Below are 21,682 nucleotides of genomic sequence, written 5' to 3' on the forward strand. Positions count from 1 at the left end.
TGTTGCTTTTTTCTTCCATCTTCAGTATTAAAATGGCTACACAAAAATTCACCCATTTTGATAAGTCTTTATTTAAAACTCCAAGTGTTTTTAATTTTTTAAATTATTTATTTATTGGCTGCGTTGGGTCTTCACTGCTGCGTGTGGGCTTTCTCTAGTTGTGGAGAGCGGGGGCTACTCCTTGTTGCAGTGCATGAGCTTCTCAGAGTGTAGTCTCAGTAGTTGTGGCACACAGGCTTAGTTGCTCTACGGCATGTGGGATCCTCTGGGACCAGGGCTCAAACCTGTGTCTCCTTAAGTCTTTTTTTAAATGCAAGCTGATGTGACAGCTGTCGCATACAATCTAACAAAATTGTTTTGAATGAAGTTAAAGACAACTAAGTGCTACTAGAGCCGTCTTATGGGAAAAAACCAGACGAACCTTTTGGCCAGCCGAGTACATATATACCACATCTTCTTTATCCATTCATCTGTTGGTGGACACTTACGTTGCTTCCATATCTTGGTAATTGTAAATAATTCTGCTATGAACATTCGGGTGTGTGTATCTTTTCGAATTAGTGTTTTTGGGTTTTTTTAGATGTATTCCCAGGACTGGAATTGCTGGGTCATAAGGTAGTTCTATTTTTAGTTTTTTGAGAAACCTTTACACTGTTTTCCACAGTGGCTGCACCAGTTTACATTCCCTCCAACAGTGTTTGAGGGGTCCCTTTTCTCCACGTCCTCGCCAACATTTGTTATTTGTGTTCTTTGTTATGATAGCCATTCTGACAGGTGTGAGATGATATCTCATTGTGGTTTTGATTTGCATTTCACTGATGATTAGCTCTGTTGAGCATCTTTTCATGTGCCTGTTGGCCATCTGCATTTCCTCTTTAGAAAAATGTCTATTCATTTCTTCTGCCGCTTTTAAATTGGGTTGTTTATTTGATATTGAGTTGTGTGAGCCATTTACATATGTTGGTTATTAACCTTATCCATCATATGGTTTGCAAATATTCTCTCCCATTCAGTAGGTTGTCTTTTCGTTTTGTCGATGGTCTCCTTTGCTATGCAAAAGCTTTTAAGTTTAACTAGGTCCCATTTGTTTATTTTTGCTTTTATTTCCTTTACTTCAGAAGACGGATCCAAAAAAACATTGCTGCAATTTATGTCAAAGAGCGTTCTGCCTATGTTTTCCTCTAGGAGTTTTATAGTATCCAGTCTTATATACAGGTCTTTAATCCATTTTGAGTTTATTTTTGTGTATGGTGTTAGAGAATGTTCTAATTTTATTGTTTTACATGCAGCTGTCCAGTTTTCCCAGCACCACTTACTGAAGAGACTGTCTTTTCTCCATTGAATATTCTTGCCTCCTTTGTCATACATTAGCTGACCATAAGTGCGTGGGTTTATTTCTGGGCTGTCTACCCTGTTCCATTGATCTATGCGTCTGTTTTTGTGGCAGTACCATACTGTTTTGATTACTGTAGCTTTGTAGCATAGTCGGAAGCCAGGGAACTTGATTCTTCCAGCTCTGTTCTTTCTCAAGATTGTTTTGGCTATTCGGGGTCTTTTGTGTTTCCATACAAATTAAAAAATTTTTTGTTCTAGTTCTGTGGAAAATGCCATTGGTAATTTGATAGGAATTGTATTGAGTCTGTAGATTGCCTTGGGTAGTATGGCCATTTTAATAGTATTGATTCTTCCAATCCAAGAACATGGTATATCTTTCTGTTTGTGTCATCTTCAGTTTCTGTCATCAGTGTCTTGTAGTTCTCAGAGTACAGGTCTTTTGCCTTCTTAGGTAGATTTATTCCTAGGTATTTTATTCTTTTTGATTTGATGGTAAATGGGGTTGTTTCCTTAATTTCTCTTTTTCTTACTTCATTGTTAGTGTATAGGAATGCAACAGATTTCCGTATTAATTTTGTATCCTGCAACTTTACCAAATTCACTGATGAGCTCTAGTAGTTTTCTGGTGATATGTTTAGGGGTTTCCATATATAGTATCATGTCATCTGCAAACAGGGACGGTTTTACTTCCTTTCCAGTTTGGATTTGTTTTATTTCTTTTTATTCACTGATTGCTGTGGCTAGGACTTCCAAAACTATGTTGAATAAAAGCGGCAAGAATGAGCCCAGAGCTTCTTGATGTATAGGTAGGGTGGTTACTCTCCATACTGATGACTGAAAAGTGCTATTGGTGATCCACTCTTTCTCCACTACATCAGCTTTTACTTAACATTCTTCCCTCTTTTTCTGCTTTCAGTCAACTTTCTTAATATGTTTGACTTATTGGTTTTACCTTTTTATAGCGAGCAGCTTGTGGACTTTGTTTTCAGTTCTCACCTGTGAGCAGTTTAGTTCAGTTCTCATCAGTGCAGCAATCTTTGGCTGCAGGATTCACAGCTAAGTACTGAATGGTTGAATCTTCTAGAATGGAGTAGGGTTGGGAATGGGAAGTGCCAAAGACTCTAAATTGTATAGTGCGATCTTTATACAAAAGGTATAATTTTAGTGACAGGAGGATCTTTGAGATATCTCTTACCATGGGATCATGTTTTAGTTTGTTTCTTAACTTTGTTATATAAAAGGACCTTATGAATTGCAGCATTATGTGTTCCCTCCTTACCTTGATTTGATATGTGTAGTAATCAAAGTAAGTTCTATCTATTCGTTGTTACATAATTTAAAAAAATATCAATCTTCACTAGCTTATTTCAGGTGGATTTTGTTAAGTCAGAGTCAGGGAAGTTGGTTATTATAAGATATGAATAGTGTTGCATGTAGGTCACAACTGAGTATCATTTGACTGTAAATGTGGGTCTGTTTTTTCATTTGTAGTATTGGGGAGAGTTAAATGTCACCTTTAACTTTCCTGGTCCCAAGAATTCAAAAAGGATTTTTTTCTTTAAGAGAGCAACTGATAGGAAATAATTGTAGATAGAAGTAAAAGGGGGGGGGGCTTCCCTGGTGGCGCAGTGGTCGAGAGTCCGCCTGCCGATGCAGGGGACACGGGTTCGTGCCCCGGTCCGGGAAGATCCCACATGCCGCGGAGCGGCTGGGCCCGTGAGCCACGGCCGCTGAGCCTGTGCGTCCAGAGCCTGTGCTCTGCAACGGGAAAGGCCACAACAGTGAGAGGCCCGCATACTGCAAAAAAAAAAAATAAAAGTAAAAGGGGGTTTCATTATTTAAGGGAGAATTTAAAGGAAAGATATTTAGATGAAGAGGGAGCTCTTTCTTTGTGTGTGTTTACATATCCTGTGGTGTGTGTTACTCCTGATAACCATGTAAGGCATATGTTCTATTTTAATGGTCTCCCTCTAGTTTTTTTGTTTTTTTACCACTGGGCTTATATAAGGACTTCAGCGCTCAGAAAAGCTTATTTTTTACCTTATCTGGAATAAAATCTTATAAAAGTGGAACAAAGGGGTAATAGAATGGTGTTTAGGCCTCTGGGCAGAAATATACTGTGGGATTCTGGTGAGAGTCATTCATGGGTAATGAAATCAGGATTTAGTGAATATTCAGGAGTCTGGCATAACAGTGCATATAGGTTGAGAGGGAAGTAGGGTCTCTTGGGGGTTAGGGGAGCAGAGCCAAAAAAGCATTCTGAATTTTAGGCCTAAAATGATTAAAGATGAAACGTGGTTCCAACATTTGCTGTAAATCTGATGGCAGTATCAAATGGAAAAGCTTCATGGTTACAATCAACAGTGTTATATTTTCAGGTGTCTTATCTACTTTTCAGATAGGTCTGACTAATGCCAGTTTCTATTGAAAATCTCATGGTTAATTGCAACATTTTTGCCACCAGTAGTAGTATTACTTTTTCTGGTTGTACTTCTTTAATGAATCTCTGTCTGTTAATGTATTCATCTCATTGAGTGCAAGTCAGCCAGCTGCCACATTATGGCTACCAGGAGGGTTATTTTTCTGGCCATATCACTTAGGCTCTTGGGCCCACGCCTTCAAAGGATGTATTAGCTTTTTGTTTAAAATGAAGTAATTTTCCTCTATAAAGATTGTTTCATTTTTGTCAATAACACGTTTATGGGTTCCACACTCTGATATGAAACTAATTCTAAATAAGCATTTTTGAAAAGTTGTTTTTCTTTTTCTTTTGCAGGTGTATTCTAGAGAACAAGTCTTCAAACACCTTTGCCGTATTGACTCTGAGCTGTCAGGGGACTCAGGCTTATGAGGAGGTACTGTCACAGAAAACAGTGTCTAGTGAAGACGACAAGAAAGAGGGAAAAGGATCGGAAGAAGAAGCTAAAATACTGTAGAAAACCATGGTAGGTTATTATTTATGTTTCCTTAATTTAGTTACCAAAGATCTCAGTCGCTTGAAGTTGAAACCGTTAACAGTGAGGGCAAGTGAAAAAAAGTGGTGGTAATTTTTTGCTCCAGTGTATCAGCTAAAGATGGCATTCTACTATTTAAGCAAAGCAAATGAGTTCAGATTTATTACGAGCCCTTTAAACCACAAGATGGAGCCCCATGAGCCTGCAGGCCGTAAATTATTAAATACAAAGGAGGGAATGCTCATAAATAATATTTTCTAATAAAACTGGCATTAGCAAACTGATACAAATGGCTAAGGTGACCTTGAACTTGAAATTATGTAATTTTTCTCTAGCTTTCTACCTGAAATTCAGGTTTTTTCCCATGGAAATTAAAAATCCTGAACCAGTCCTTTAAGTAATGATATGAAGGGTTTGGAGTTTATAAAATGTGTGAGTATTTAACTCAAAAAGACACCTTTTTTCACATGCTTTTAATTTTAAAATAATAGGGTCAGGTGTTGAGTGTATTGAGGGCACTGAACTGAATATCATGGAAACCTTGCTTTTTGTGGAAAGTTAATACTTAAATTGAATTTGAGATGTTAGATGAGGTCATAACATCTGGTCCCTAACTTTTTAATTGGTAAAATGTGCTGAATATTTTTCTCCTCATATTTTGGTTCTGGAGGATGCTGTGTGAATTTTTCCATAAGTGAGAAAAGGCTTTAAAAAGATGTTGTAAGTGAGGGAAAAAGCACAAAAATATTAATCATCAGTATGTTTGAAATATGTTGTTTAGCAAGTCTGATGGTATTTCTTTAAATGACATTTGATTTTTAAAAAATTTGTTTTAGAGGTTATAACTTAGTTGACTTACTCTTTAAAGAAGGAATTCTACTAATATTTTAGTTCTGGATGGTGGGAAAAAAATGTTAACTTGGGATTTTCTCTGTCATTTACGTTTATGGTGAGATGTGAAAAATGACACTGTAACTTGTGTTTCTTCCCATATAAATTATTTGCCTTTTCAGCTTATTTATCTACTATAGTCTTGATATTCTTCGAACTTAAAGAAATGTTTTATATGTGTTACTTGCCATAGTTGATGAAAATTCCTTTCCTAGTTTATTCATCTTAAATGTAGCTTTAGATGTCTGGTGTAGAAATTTTGTGTTTACGTAGTTTAATTGGTCAGTAGGTGTTTTCCAGTTTTGCCTTAGATCTCAGGTTTGAAAGAGAACTTTGTTTCTGCATAGTTCTTCTAATTAATTTTTTAATACTTAAAATCAATGTGGAGCTTATTTGGGTAAATAAGGTAGCTTTTTTTTTGGGGGGTGGTAATACCATTCATTCAGTTCTTTCATCACTGTTTCATGATGCTTGTCCTATCACATCCAGTAGATTCTTGGGTTTAACATTGGCAGTCTTATGTTTTTTGTGAGAGAAAGGCCAAAGGTTTGTGTTAGGTAGCAGTATGTAATTTTCCTAAGGTGTGGCCAGTGTGTAGGACTGAGTAACTTAATTTAGTAACTTAGTAACTCATCATAAAACTAAATGACAGAGAAAATCTCAAGTTAACAATTTTTCCCCCACCATCGAGAACTAAAATATTAGTGGAATTTTTTCTTTAAAGAGCAAGTTAACTATCAATAAGTTATAATCCCTAGAACAACCTAGCATCTCCAATTTGTTACATGGCTCTTTTGTTTTCTTGTTAACTTATTTTGGGATATATAAGTAAATCTCATGAAGTGGTTAAAAAGTTTTTTTCTTTGTAGCAAAAGACTTCTCCAGTTGGAAAACTGGTCATGGACTTCGAGAGCAAGAAAGAAATCTAGACAGAGATTGGCTTTTGTCTAGAAAAAAGGAAAGCTTCATGATTGATTTTAGTAACTTTTATTATGTAATAATTGAGGGTTTCAAAGGATTACTTACCTTTTTAGTTATAGCTTCATTTTGTAGGGGACAATGATACTGTAGTATTAATTTACTAGTGTCCAAATTAATCTGATTTTAAAACATTGACATTCAAACAAAAACAAAAGAGACAAGACTGATAAAGCATTGCAAATATATTATTTTGCAGTAAAGACTTTAAAACAAAATATTTACTGTCTGCTAGCACATAATTTCATGTAAGTTAGGGCACTGTAGCCACCCTTTAAGTCAAATACTTTTGGCTTTATGGAAACTCACCAAGTTTTCCTTGTTCATTTTGCTCTGTACTGGTACAAGTGTCTTTATGGTATTTGTAAATTTGGAAATATTCAAAGGTTTTTGGATGTGTGACTCATGAGTGTGAAGGATCTACTCTATTAAATTTTCATGAAATTCATTCTGTTTCTAGGCTGTAATCTGTTCCACTGATTTCTGGGCCAGCGTGTCATTTTAATTATTGCTTTTAACATTTTTGATATTTTAGCATAATGGTACCACCCATCCACCTTTGTAGAATAGTTCTTGATACACTCATGACTTCCCTCCCCCCACCCAAAATGAGCTTTAAAATTATTTTTGTTGAGTATTAAAATCTATCTTGAGGGGATTTTGATTGAGAATGTGAATACATTTGTAAATTAGTTTGGAAAATTAATTCTTTTACAATATGTATTTTCCCCATTCTGGAATTTGGAATATCTCCTACTAATCTATTTAAAAAATTAAAGCTGCACACCAAAGTTTGAATGCCAAATAATAAATAATATTCTAATGTGGTCCATAGTTTTACTATCTTGTTCACATGTAACTTTGTATTATGTGTTATTACTATGTTACAAAATCTCAATTTTTCTAGATGCAGAAGTGTCCAGGAGTTTGGAAAGGAGTGACTGGGTATCATGAGTCACCCATATGCATTTCTAGATACTCTGTCGAAGCTAGGAAGTATCTTGTTTCTTGTAGATGATGTGTGATATGGATGACCTTTTTTGACGTGGTGTTGAAAACACATAGATTGAGCTAAAATGTGGCATATACATAATACTGAATGTAACTTGGGTGAACTCTTCCAAAATATGAATGAAAGATCTCTAATTTTCTGGTGTGGAGTTTGGCAGGATGGGGTTTTACTTCCTTTCTTGAGCAGTTTTTCATTGCCTCAGTGTTAACTGTTTCACAGCAGTTTGACAATTAATGCTATGACTTGACTTAAATATATTTGTAAGTCATCCTTTTCAGGTAACATTTCTTTTATTGAAGTAATAGTTTCCTTTCACCTTCTGACAGAGATCTATTAGATCTTTTGCCAATGATGATCGCCATGTTATGGTGAAACATTCAACAATTTATCCGTCTCCGGAGGAACTTGAAGCTGTTCAGAATATGGTGTCTACTGTTGAGTGTGCTCTTAAACATGTCTCGGATTGGCTGGATGAAACAAATAAAGGCACAAAAGCAGAGGGTGAGACAGAAGTGAAGAAGGATGAGGCTGTAGACTCCTATTCCAAGTGAGTGTGACCTGACATTTGTGGTGCTGTCCTGTAATGCCCAGGGTCCCGTCCCACTGGGTTACATTTGCTGTTCTTTGGGTTCTCTCATTTATATGACTGTAAACAAGGAAGTAAATGTTTGTGGAATTTTTCTGAGTTAAATTTGCAGGGAAAGCAAGAAAGGAATAATGATTAGACCAGAAAAAGAAGATAGACCTGTTCAGGATGCCTTTCGAGGGAGCAAGCACCAAGCCCTTTTAAAAAAAAACTTCTCTTTTTTGGAGGTTATGCTATGTCATCTTTTTCATGTGTTGGTTTAGCCTCCTAAATTCAGAAATAAATAGTAGTGTTTTTGGTCTCTGGGAAAATCATAGAATGTCATTTTTGTCAGGTATTTAAAAATCCTGGTGTAGAAGAGAGAGTGCAGGAGAATATACTGTAAAGGTTTTTATGACTGTATCTGCCTTGTTGATTTCCAGGATCCAGTACAGTATCTTGCATATAGTAAATGCTCATTGGGTATTTGTGGAATGAATGAAGGCCTAATGGGAGCCAGACCCTTCAACAATTATAGCACAGTATTCCCAGTGCTGCAACAACAGTAAGAGATTAATGAGATGAAGCTGAATGATAACTAGGAAACTTTTTATGCCTTGCTAAACTTAGAGTTATTGTTTTGAGCAATGTCACTATGATTGGAATAATTGTATGGTTTACTTCAAAAAGTGTAGCTCATTTGACTCTATTGTATTAATAGGATTAAGAACATTACTTTGGCTGCAACTGGTAAATTGAGGATAGAAGTTACAGAATTTTTTCTCAGGCTTTCAATTCTAAATCTGTGATAAGTAGATAATAGTGGGAAGGTAGTAATAAATTGATATCTTTAACTGAGTGATAGTGTAACCTTTCCATCTTCAGATGAAAGAAAATCAGTATCAGTTTTTAGCTGAAGAATGTATTTTCTTGACTTTGTTAGCTTTTTACAGGTAATATATACATTGTATCTAGTCAGGGACGTGTCAGCTAGAAGTTTCTTGGCAGTAATTCACTTTTTCTTGCATATGATGGCTTTAAAAAAGATACTGTCAAATTTGGGGGTTCTTGGTAATTAGTAGTATCATCCAGTAATCTAGCCCATTCCCAGTGCAAGTTAAATCCCAGTCCCTGTGCAAGTGAAATAGTCATGCATTCCTTATTTATTGATTGACTGATTGGCCACGCTGTGTGGTTTTCATGGTCTTAGTTCGTGGACCAGGGATTGAACTCCAGCCATGGCAGTGAACATGCTGAGTCCTAACCACTGGACCGCCAGTGAGTTACCACATTACATATTTAAATTGCACGTTGGAATGTGTTTATACCCTTTTAAAAACTTTTTTTTTTATTGTGGTAAAATACATATAAAATTTGCTATTTTTACTATTTCTAAGTGGAGTTTTATTTTTCAGTGAAGTTCAGGCCTTCTAAATACATCTTCTGTTTGCTGTCAAGGCTGAGCAGACCTTTGGAAAGTGCTCCAGTAGACTTTTGCTTAACTGGATCAGGTCACTGAGTTTTCAAGGTTTTTAAAAGATAACATACTCCGTGCTTTGTTTGGATCTTTAAATAGAGTGCTCTGTGTGCAGGCTATCAGTTGTCTCTGTAAAGTGTTTCCAGTTTGTGGAACATTCCGGGGTTGAGCACTTGTGTATGGTTCTTCCCATGTGGTAGAACTCAAGGAGTGCAGAACGATCGTGTCCTTAGAACAGAGGCGTCCAAGAACAGAGGTGTGTTCTGGTCATAGATACGTATTATGCTCCTGGAGTATGCTAAGCACTACAGAGGGCATAGAGATGGGGAAAGCTAGCTTATATTTACTAAGCACCTCCTATTGCCAGAGACTGGTAGGCAGCTTTAACCTGTGTGCTGTTACCTTACCTCTTTACAAGCTGACTCACAAGTCAAATAAATTGAATAAGTTTACACTATTTGTATTTTAGGAATATTAGCTTAATTTTAATTAGTTCCCTGTATCTGGGTCACTTGCGTTATAATACGTCATATTCAAATTCATTATTAAAATTCAGAACTGAATTAGGACTTAGTTTCTCTGCTCAGTCATGCTGTCTTGTACATGATAAGACCAAGTATATCATAATTATGATATGGAATTTAATAAGCAAGCTAATAATGGCTAGTTAAGAATGTCTGCCATTTATTGAGTGCCAATTACTGTACCAGATTACTTTTCACATTATTTTACAACAAACCTGCTAGTCTCTATTATTGTTATCCCCCTTCTCCACCCCCATTTTACTTAAGAGATTTCCACTACTTATGAAAAAACAGGAACTCAGAATCATTAACAAACTTTAACTTGCTTAAGGTCAGTGAATGAGTGTGTGGTGGAGTCAGGATTCACATTCAAGTCTGTCGGACTCCCGATCCAGTTTTCTTAGCATCTTTACTTCACGTATCTGTGACAAAAATGTGAAAATACAGAGCAGGGAGAGACTATATGCTGGTTCGGGGGATCAGAAAAAACTTTATGAAGGAGGTAGCGTTTGCAGTAGGTCCAGAGGATGAGTAGGGTTTTGTCAGGCAGTGGAAGTGGAAGAAGAAATAAATCTCAGCAAAGATCTAGGTGTGAGAAAATATAGGGACTGTTTAAGGAATATTGAGCTATTAATATATGCCAGGCTCTGGGCTAAGTTCATTACTTACACTAATTAAATGACATTCTCAGTACCACTCTGAGGAAGGTATTATTTCTTTTCTACAAATGAGAAGGCAGGCTCAAAAGAGTCAAGTAATTTGTAATTTGTCCAATGTCACACAGTAAGTGGCAGAGCTGGGATTCGAAGCAGGAAGTCATGCTGTCTCTTCAATTGCCTCCCAATATGCTCATGTCTAAGTGTTCAGTGGAATACCAGGAAAATAACAGGCAGAGTTCCATCCATGTGGTGCTTTTGGAAGACTGTTCTGGTTGCAACATACTGTGTACATACAGTAGCTGAGATAGATGGTAGGGGTTAGTTTTAGTAAGGCCAGTGGAGAGGAAGTTATTGAGGTGGTCTAGGTAAGAGGTAGTAAGAGCCTGAAAATAAGCTAGTTTGAAGGCAGGGGTTTGAGGGTGATTACAGAGGGGCAATTAAAAAACTGTTACTAGATTTGGGAGAATGAGAAGATGAAAGAACAGGGATATAGAAGAAAAAAGAATCAAAGATGAGACTCTGTTCTTTTTTTTTTTTGCGGTACACGGGCCTCTCACTGTTGTGGCCTCTCCCGTTGCGGAGCACAGGCTCCGGACGCACAGGCTTAGCGGCCATGGCTCACGGGCCCATCCGCTCTGCGGCATGTGGGATCTTCCTGGACCGGGGCACGAACCTGTGTCCCCTGCATCGGCAGGCGGACTGTCTACCACTGCGCCACCAGGGAAGCCCTAGACTCTGTTCTTAATATCAAATAATTCCATACTTGGTTCACTTCCTTCAAAATGCTTTTTCTTTCTTTCTATACTTGTACCACCCTTATAGTTTTTCATTGATTTAACGTTTACTGAATCTCTAAGGAGTGTCAGGCACTGAGCCGTGGCTGGGTTATTTATAACTTCCTGTCTTGTTTCCACTGCCACAATTTACTTCTGTCCCTTCTCCTTTCTCTAGTTCATTCCCCACTCTGCTGACTTGGGCCCAACTCTGCTGATTCTTTGCCTCCAGCTAGAATGACCTTTTTTTCTATTTAACCAAATCACGACTCTGCTGAAGTCACACGTGCAGGTTGCCTTGCTTGACCTCTCTAATTTTGACCTCTCTCTTTTCTGAAATTGGGAAGCAGCTGTAATTATATAAAGAACTTGAGTGTTATGGTCAGACCAACTTGAGTTTGAATCTCGGCTTTGCCATTTTACTCTCTCTGTGAACTTGAGCAATTAATCACTTTTTCTGAGATTCGCATTCCTTGTCTTTCAAATACAGGGCTCTCTTTGTAAGGTTTAATGAGATCTGTGGCACTCAGTTTATTCTCAGATGTCACCTTTCTCTTCCCTTTGAAGCAGGTTTTAAACAGCTTTTGTACTTAGTCTGCAGTGTGAGCCTCAGGAGCTGGAGAGTTTGGAGCTCCTTTAGTATGTTTTCCATACTCAAACAGTTGCTTGCTTGTTGAATGACTGCTCAGTTTAGTTACATTTTCACTTGTGATTGAGGGAAATGAACCAATAAGAAACTTTTGGTATTAAAATCAAGGATAGATGTTAACAGTATTCTTACACACCATTCATGACTTGATGTTCTTTGAATGTTTGTTCTTTTAGCTACCACTGGATATGGAATGCCTGTGTTGGCAGATCGTCTTTGGGTTCCTCAGCTCTTTACTTTTATCACATTATTCTCCTTTCCCCAGAAACTTTTATGGATTCCTAGAATGCTACAGCTAGAAGGGATGAGCTAAGGCTTATCTAGTGGATAGCCATTTTACAGTTACATATACTGAGCCAGCAGGCACCACTAGGAGTAGAGCTCAGGTCTTTTAATTTCCACCCTGATGTTCCTTCTTAGTATACCATGGTGTTCATGTTTCTCACAATTCTTTAATTACTGAATTAAAAGACAGAAGGAGGAAGTTAGAAAAATTGAGAAGATATTTAAGGGGATACAGTATTTTTGGATTTTCCTAAGCAATATAGATTTAATAAAGTATTGAAAGATCTGTAGTCTGAAATATTCTCCCTATTGATTCTTTGTGGTAGATAGTTTATGAGCCTTAAATCTGAGATGTACTTTTGCAGAATTTTGGATATTTGGATTTATGTTCTCCCTTATCAATTCATATGGTTAGCCAGAAAGCCAAGTGATGATGAAGTTATAGTTTGGGAAATAGGTTGTGAAAGTAATCATTCAGACTTTTATTTTTAGGGATCAAGGTGGTCGGACATTATGTGGTGTAATGAGGATTGGCCTGGTTGCAAAAGGCTTGCTGATTAAAGATGATATGGACTTGGAGCTGGTTTTAATGTGCAAAGACAAACCCACAGAGACCCTGTTAAATACAGTCAAAGATAATCTTCCTATTCAGATTCAGGTGAGTACAGTTTAATTGTACCTCTAGGAGAATTTGTAAAAAGGTAAAAATAGGCCGTGACCTTGATAAATTTAATAAGAAATTGGTAATAGTAAAGGGTAGGTACAGACAAGTGGAATTGCTACTCTGGGTCAGTGACTCATCCATCACATCTAAGGCAAACTTCTGGTGATTAGTATTAAGGATATATTTACCAAATTAAGATGGCTCTTAAAGTACGGTCTTAAATTTTTCAGATGTGTCTTGCTGACAGTCTTCATGTTTTCCAGACTAGGCCTCTCAGCATTATAAAACTCTTAGAAAGGTTGGTATAATGCAGAAAAGAATTGAAAGATCAAAAAGAGCCTAGACAACTGGAGACTTCCATAGCTGATAATTTTTTAAATTGAAGACTGTTAATTTAACTTCACTCATTCATTCTGTTAATGGAAAGTCGCTATTAATTCCTTGTTTCCAAACCTTTTTCACATTGGGATGCATTTAGACAATTTTAATGTTGTCATGCTTCCTGGAGGATGCTGCTGGAGGCTGAGGGCTCCTCAGGGCTGAAGTCAACCGGTTCATCTGGGGCTGTGGTCACCTTAGGACCTGCTCTGCCAGCCTGCTCCAAGGGCTAGTTGCATCACTAATTGGGAAGCAGTGATCACCTTTCAATTTCAGATGTGTTATCTGTGGTATAATTAGATTATAGCTTTTTGATGATTTCATATTAGTTAGTCTTTACATCCATGTCACATAAATAGATACGAGTATACAAGGTCAAACTGTTGAGTTGTTGAATGCTCTCTTTTTTTGTTGTTGGTTTCCTGTATTTGTATTTCTTCTAAAGAGACTTTTTCCCCCCAAGTAATATGAATTCTAAATTTGTTTTTATTAGCTTTGTTACTGGATCATTTTCTTTCATATTCACCAACTGATCTTCAAAACCATCTTCCTGATTTTTTAATCTACTGTTCCTGACACTCAAATTTGTGTTACTTGTTGACACATTCTCCTGTATTAACTTCTGGAGCACTGTTTTATTTTATCATTTTTAGATCTTAAGGTTTTCTAAGTGACTGAACAAACATTTGGCTTTTCCATTTTCAATTCTGATTGAAGAAAGGTTTCTGTTCTTTCAAGGGTCAAATTCATTTCTTTTAAAAAATTATTTTAAATCCTTATGTGATCATTTGGGGAGGGAGAGTGGTAAGCAACATGGAGTACAATAAAGCTTTAAGAAATGGAAAGCTCAGTAACGGTTTTCTGAATAACTATACTTTTTGTTATCAGAATGTTAACAAAATTCATCTTTTTTCCATTATTTTTTATATTGTTTTAAAATTTAATCTTTATTTCTGCTTTTATTGTAGTGAACATTGTTACTCTTAGATTTATGCTAAAGCAGTGATCAAAGGGTTGGACATAGAGGCTTTTCCAACCATCTCACCCCCTTTTCTGTTCCACTTAGTGCGTCCTGTTTATGAGAGTGGTCATATTTTCAGGTATGTCAGGATGGAAAAAGGGTTGAGAACCATTTGCACTAAGAAACTGAAGTTCTTATCCTGACGATCTGTCGTATTTCTTGAGTATTGAAGATAGAGAAGATTGGAGCTTCAGTTGCATTAATAGAACTTTCTCTGTGTAGATCACAACTGTGTGAACTCTGCATTTTCTCTCCTGAGTGAGGGTCTTTATTTCTGGGCACCACAGTTTTAAAATGTTCTTGTCGAGCTAGCAGGTGTTCAAGGGAGGGACCCAGGAGAGAGTGTGGGCTGTGTAAACTGTTTCAAAGTTGAAGAGAGGAGGGCTTTTTAGCCTAGAGAAGCCAAAAAAAGACACAAATATCTTTAGATCTTGAAGAGCTTCTTGGAAAAGGTAAAGGTGGCCTGAACTCTTAAGACCAGTGGTGGACATTATAAGAAACAACAGAAATTAACACAGCATTGTGAAGCAATTATACTCCAATAAAGATGTATTAAAAAAATTTTTTTTTAAACTGCTGGAAAAAAAAAAAAAGAAACATATTTGAATTTACCATAGCCAATAGAGTAATCCGGCAGTGAAACCGGCTGCTTTGTGTAATGGTTAGATCCATGACCATAGGTGTTTGGGTAAAGGTACCCAAATAAAATGGGTATGTAATTGTACACCCATTTTATATTAAATTGTATACATGTACACACATATATACACCCACATATATACACATAAGCACAGACATAGTTTTATTACTAATAATATTTCAGAAAATCATTTTAAATGTGATTTTTACCTTTAAAAATCACTACCTCCCCTTTGTTTTCTTGGTGTTTATTTGGAAAACCAATCTCTGATCTGATATGATCTTATTTTCTTGTGAATTAAAAATCTTTTTCCTGAGTACTTATTATAGCAAAACTTTCAGTTATCAAAGTAGCTTAATTAATTGGGGTTGTACCTTACCTTTTCTCTACATACTCTTTTCTAGGGTGATTTTAGTACTTCCTTGAGCAAGGGAGAAGGATGACCAAAACCAGAATCACTTAGAATTAGTCTAGCCCAAAACTCATACCATATGTTTATTACTTTGGATGTGTCTTATGGTGATCTGCATGTATAATTTTTTTTAAGACATATACATGAGACCTATTTTTTATTTTTTTAAATTTTATCGTTTAAAATATTTTATCTATCTATCTATCTATCTGGCTGTGTCGGGTGTTAGTGTGGTGTGCGGGCTCTTCATTGTGTCACGTGGGCTTCTCTCTAGTTGTGGCGCATGGGCTCAGTAGTTGCAGCACGTGGACTCTCTAGTGGCTGTGGGCTCAGTAGTTGTGGCATGTGGACTCTCTAGTTGTGGTGTGCAGGCTCTAGAGCGTGCAGATTTAGTTGCCCCGTGGTATGTGGGATCTTAGTTCCCCGACCAGGGATCGAACCCGCGTCCCCTGCATTGGAAGTTGGATTCTTAATCACTGGACCATTGAAATTTACTTGCAATTTCAAACTAAATTGAAAAATTTAGTTTGCTTTTTCTCTGATACATCTTTAATACTCTTATAGTGGCAAAATGAATGTGAGCCGTTTTCTGCTTTTTCTCTGTATTCTAGTTCTGGTTTTTCTAGCCACTGTGTGGCTTTTCCCTTCCTTGGTTTCCTCTGTTCAAAATTAAGGTAATGAATTTTCTATTTTCTGTCTTTTTTGGGATGTTTAATGGTAAAATGCTGGTTTTATATAAATGGCTTTTAGTTCCTTCAATGCTCGGTGATGAGCAGAGACCCAGGAGTGTTACCGTTCAGCTATTTATGTCAGATAATAGATACTAAATTTCACCACCAAGAATGGCCCTGCACAACTTATTAAACTATTAACTTTAATGATACGTTAAATATAACAATATATGATTCTAATTGGTGATTATTTTTTGTATGTGTATAATTGTATGTTAAAAGAAGCAATGTACATTTCCCTGTGGATGTCAGATGACTTGCCCTGAAGAAGGTCTCACTTGAATGATCTCTGAGACCTGTTGTTAGGAAGTTAGTTACTTGTTTATATTAACTTTTTTGCTGATGAGTGACTGTGCAGAGATCCTTTTTTATTCATTCTTACTTGATTTTCTTTAAAAATCTACATAATCTTATATAAAAACCTATCTAATCTTATAAGTTCTTAGCAAGTAGGAGTTCCTGTTTAGGCTGTCCTATCAAAAAGTTATCAGTTTAGAGCAGTGGTCCCCAACCTTTTTGGCACCAGGGACCGGTTTTGTGGAAGACAGTTTTTCCATGGGGGTGCATGGGGGGCAATGGTTTAGGCAGTAATATGAGCGATGGGGGGGAGCAGATGAAGCTTCCCTTGCTTGCCCGCCACTTACCTCCTGCTGTACAGCCTGGTTCTTAACAGGCCACGGACCGTACAGAGGAACAATTATAGAATAATAAACTGCTGGGAATGCTCTCTAAACTGGGAGTTTATTATTCTATACTTGTCCTCTGTAATAATTTCAAGAACAATAATTTACCTTTTCTCATATAATGATGCTTTTGGTAACTTTCATTTTCAAATATTAGAAAGAATGGTTTTAAATGTTGTTTAATAATTGTATAGATGATTGACATTGTGGTTGCTATTTGAGGGATGGAGAAAGGATTTGCTGGTAAGTTGGGAGGAGAGAAAAATGTTACCTCTACACTAAAGAACTAGTTAAAGACTATTTGCTCTTTTAGCACAGTAATACTAATCGTTAATAACATTTAAAAACTTAAGGGGCAATCATTCATTTTTTGAAATTTTAATTAATTGGGTATTTTTGAAATCTCTGTGACTTTCAGAAACTCACAGAAGAGAAATATCAAGTGGAACAATGTGTAGATGAGGCATCTATTATAATTCGGAATACAAAAGAACCCACGCTAACTTTGAAGGTGATACTTACTTCCCCTCTAATTAGGGACGAATTGGAGAAGAAGGACGGAGGTACACATGTGTATATATATATATATATATAGATAGATGTATATATATAAATATATATTTGTTTTGTTCACATAAGCACTCTCTTGAATGCTATGTTAATTGTTTTATGGATTTAAGAAATACCTGTCTTCATTTGTTTTACGCCACTTATAGTATTTTAAGCAGCTTTATTTACACAATCACTGTATTTTACAAAAATGTTTATATTGGAAATATAAGATACGTTAATTAATTCAAAAACCTGTGCTTATCATGTTGGTCTTAAATCCACTTTAATTTTTATACTGTTTTGGTGTTCTGTTTTACTTTGTCTAGTATTGCAGTGTTATTGGTATCAGCCAACCTATTCTGTGTGGCTTGGTTATTAGGTCTGATTTTAGGCTTAAATGTGGTTCAAAACAGTATTATTTTCAAATTTACTCGCTTATTGTGTCAAGTTACTCATTTGCACATCTCTCTTGACTTCTAATAACTATATAACCTCTTAAGAATTATGCTTTATCTGATTGCCTAAGTGTAAATGTTTTATAATGTAAGAGATACAAATTGGGGGACTGATTTTTTTTTAATAAATAATCTTTAGTAAATTTCTTTTCTAGGAGGTTTGTGATCCTGTTAACATTTAAAATTTTATATGTGTGGGAATCATGCTTTAAACTAACTTTCTTCTGAAGTTGAAAAGAATTTCTGCATGGCAATGCCATCGTACAAAAGAGTGATAAATCTCTTCAGTTTTGAGAAGTAATGATGGAGCTGGGTTTCTTTTTTGATATTTTTATCCTTTCACATTAGCTTGTTACTGCCTCTCAGTCCTGTCACTAGAAACTTGCCATGTGATATTTCCCCTGTGTCAGACCTTTGACCAACTGGCCCCTCCCTATCATGACAATTTAGAGGCAATGTGGCTTAACTGGACCAACGTGGGGTGGGGGGGACTCCCTGTTGCTGTTTTTTCATCACTAGACATTCAGCAGGTTCCATTGCTTACTCCCCTACCTGAAATACCAGTGCAGCAAGAAGTATTGGTTAGTGTCTTAATTTATTTCAAGTTGATGATAAAGGAAGAAAAAGACACATTTACCAGAGATGTTAGAATTTCGAGTTTTGGCAGACATGACTCAGGATTTCTTAAAGTAAAAGTGATAGACTCCTTTTGTAAAAAGTCTTCTGGGGTAACTAAAATCAGCTATACCATACCCGACGGATATAAACTAGACACATTTATGAGTCATAGCTTAAAATTAAAATGCATCCTATCTATAATTAGGTTTATGCCTGTACTTTTTTTTTTTGGCTGCATATAGTATCTCTAACACCTCTGAAGAACCAATCTTAAATGGCTTAATTTCTTTAACAGCTTTACAGTTCACCATTAACTGTAGAACTATAAAATGATTTCTGAAGTATCAAGATAATTCTGTTAATTCTGGTAAGCTGTGTTCTCTTGACCCTCTAGTGTAAAACTAACCATTTCTAAGTATAGTTATAATTATAGATATTATTAAAAATTCTTTGAGTATAGAGAGATGAAAGAAGATTGAAGTTGCCAAAGGCTAGATTTGTCTAGATTTGAAATTGCCGAAAACTGGATAATGTTTGCTTGTAGCTGTAGACATCCCTTCCATTACTTTAAAAGTATTGAGAATATCAGGCTTCTTCTTTCCCCATGGCTTTGTGCACTTACATGGGATTTTATCAGTTTTCAGTGATGCCCTTAAGCTTAGTCTGTTGCCTTTATAACTTTATGTTCAGAGAACCTGAAAACAGATTCTTAGAATATTGCACCCTTACTAGAAGACTAGTTATTACAGAATGGAATTTGTAGGAGAGTAGGAGAGTTATAGTCTCTATTCAAGGTGTTTGGGTTACTAAAGGATCCCAAGACCTCTTTATAATATGAATCTCATTAGATGATGTTAGCATAATTGTGTGGGATCAGGTAAGATGAAAGAATCAGCTTGGATCTAATGATTTACACGTTACTTCCTCTCCTTTTAAATGGCAGAAAGATTTGCTTTGCCGTTTTCCTTAACCTCACTGCCCTGTTGACTCGCTTGTTATCTCTTATAATTTGCCCATTTTGTCTAATTTGGACTTTGTCAAAGTTTTGTTTTTTTTAAATTTTTAATTTATTTTTGGCTGCGTTGGGTTTTTGTTGCTGCGCGTGGGCTTTCTTTAGTTGTGGCAAGTGGGGAATACTCTTCATTGCGGGCTTCTCATTGCAGTGGCTTCTCTTGTTGCAGAGCACAGTCTCTAGGCACACGGCTTCAGTTGCGGCACACAGGCTCAGTAGTTGCGGCGTGCAAGCTCTAGGGTGTGCGGGATTCGGTAGTGGTGGCTTGCGGGCTCTAGAGCGCAGGCTCAGTAGTTGTGGCACGGGCTTAGTTGCTCCGCAGCATGTGGGATTTTCCTGGACCAGGGATCGAACCCGTGTCCCCTGCATTGGCAGGCGGATTCTTAACCACTGCGCCACCGGGGAAGTCCCTGTCAAGAGGTTTTTTGATCTGCACTAGCAGTTTTTTGTATTCCTGGGCAACTTTGAGGATCCAGTATAACTAAGCATTTGAGATCTGGGCTATACAATTCTGTAGGATTTGTTTTATCACACCAGATGGCTCCTCTTGCCTTGATGCAGTTCTTTTCAGCTGCATGGGGTGAAAGCACAAGATTCATTTGGGTTCCAGGGATTTCTGAGTTTAAGAGAGATCTCTTTAAAAAAATCTGCGTTCATTTTCTTTCTCAGTTTAAAAAAATAGGCATTGTAACTTTTTGGGAGACATTTTCCTATAGAATTTCAATTTCTCCCCTCCCACAAAACAAACAGGCTGTTCACAATACATACCTTATGTCTTTCTCTTCCCTCTCTTCACTTGCCACATATTTGGGTAAAATCAAAAAAGGGAAAAAATGTCCGAGAGCAGGCAGAACTGGAGGACTGGGGCAGGTGAAGAGCATCACACTTACCTCCTCAGGGTTGTCTCTGCAGAAGTGGATCTATCTAACTACTCGTTTCAAATCACTGTTTAGATTTTCAGTGGCCAGAGTACATAGTGAATCTCTTTGGTGTGGTTTAACGTTTCACAGGTAAGAGTTCTCCTGTGCCGCCAGTCTTTTTTCCATATTCTAACCCTTTACTTGAAGGCCCTGTAGAATAACCATTCCCCATAACTACATGCTTCCTGCTAAAGAAGGCACAGGAGAAAAAGCACAGACCTTGGTGCCTGGCAGCCAAGTGTTTGATTCTTAACTCCATTAACTATTACTCTGTGACCTTGGACAGGTTTCTTTATTTTAAAATGTGGGTAATGAATACTTTAGAAAGTTGTTACATGAGAGAATTTATGTAATGTAACCTGTACGATACCCAGCACAAAGCGATTGCTTAGTAAATAGTAGTAGTTACTCAGCTTACTAAAAAATGTCACAGCACAAACTCATCTACTCAAAGTGCCTTGAGTTCACAGTGAGAATAATATGTACATGATAGGTCTGAAGAAGTGAAAGTAAACACAGTTAAACTCATAAATAGCCATTGAAGTGTAGTATTGGAATCAGTATACTGTATTTGCTGCAGTGCTAATAATGAGCTCTCTTACTATAAAGTTTATGATTCATTGAGACAGGTGTCTTTTTCCCTACCTCTGTCCTTTATCCCTAGCACCTGGAGTGGTACCTAATACTTAGTAGGCAATCAAAAGAAAATCTGTTAAATGAATTTTTGTAGCTAGCATATTATCTGATCAAATAGAACTGTCTGGTATGCAAGAAGCATTAACAGTGGACATCTCAGAATTCAAGTAATATATATTGAAGATTTAGCTTTGTTAAGGTATTTTATAACATACTGTGTTATAAGCACTTTCTCATATATGATTTATTTGAACCCTCACAACAGTTCTATGAGGTAGATAATTGTACTGTTGTATAAATGAAGAAAGTCTCACGTTTTACCCGTTTCCTCTGACTCTTAAGTCCAGTTACTATCTAGGATGATCATAGGAGCATCTTAGCTGATTTAGTTATTCTGAGCATCACACAGTCTAAGCTTCTTTTGGTGCTTGTGATTTTAAACCAGAAGTATATTTGCTATGAGGCTGATAAATCCAGCTGCTTATTGTATTTACAGTGCAATTTGAAACCAAGTGGATAGGGAAACTACAGAGGCACTTGTGGCTAAGGCTAAGATAAACCGCAGCCCTCAGTATGAAGATAGATTCTCAGGGGTTCACAGAGAAGCTGCCCGAGAGTCCCTTTTCCGTGTTTGTGCCAGTGTGAACTTCTGATGCTTTTTGGCAGAAGTTCGCTAGCATGAGTTCTGCTAGGTGGCAGACCAGTCCAGAGATCACAACTAGGATTTATAACAATGCTGCAGGCTTTATTTTCCTGCCTTCCCCAGCTGCTAGACCTACATTATCCAGTGCAAACCTGTAGCCACTATCTTTCCAGTGGCTCACTGCCTACTGAGGCACTGAAGAAAAGTGATATCTA

At 36.9% G+C, this 21,682-nt stretch overlaps 1 protein-coding gene across 11 annotated transcripts in view; it reads left to right on the top strand.

The window, feature by feature from the left end:
- The window catches only part of STRBP (spermatid perinuclear RNA binding protein), a 137,140-nt gene that overhangs the window by 75,977 nt on the left and 39,481 nt on the right, over positions 1-21,682 (top strand). For 10 of the 11 annotated variants that reach the window (XR_009541501.1, XR_009541499.1, XR_009541500.1 and 7 more), the window contains exons 2-5: positions 4,112-4,280; positions 7,497-7,717; positions 12,595-12,760; positions 17,050-17,194. Coding sequence is in view for 8 of the 11 variants with exons in the window: in XM_060154391.1 (XP_060010374.1) it covers positions 4,278-4,280; positions 7,497-7,717; positions 12,595-12,760; positions 17,050-17,194 (535 nt within the window). In the remaining 3 variants the exon portion in view is untranslated. The remainder of the gene's footprint in view (positions 1-4,111; positions 4,281-7,496; positions 7,718-12,594; positions 12,761-17,049; positions 17,195-21,682) is intronic. The other variant, XM_060154394.1, reaches the window with a different exon arrangement.

The sequence above is a fragment of the Lagenorhynchus albirostris genome, chromosome 7 (assembly GCF_949774975.1).
Source record: "Lagenorhynchus albirostris chromosome 7, mLagAlb1.1, whole genome shotgun sequence".
Taxonomy (NCBI): domain Eukaryota; kingdom Metazoa; phylum Chordata; class Mammalia; order Artiodactyla; family Delphinidae; genus Lagenorhynchus; species Lagenorhynchus albirostris.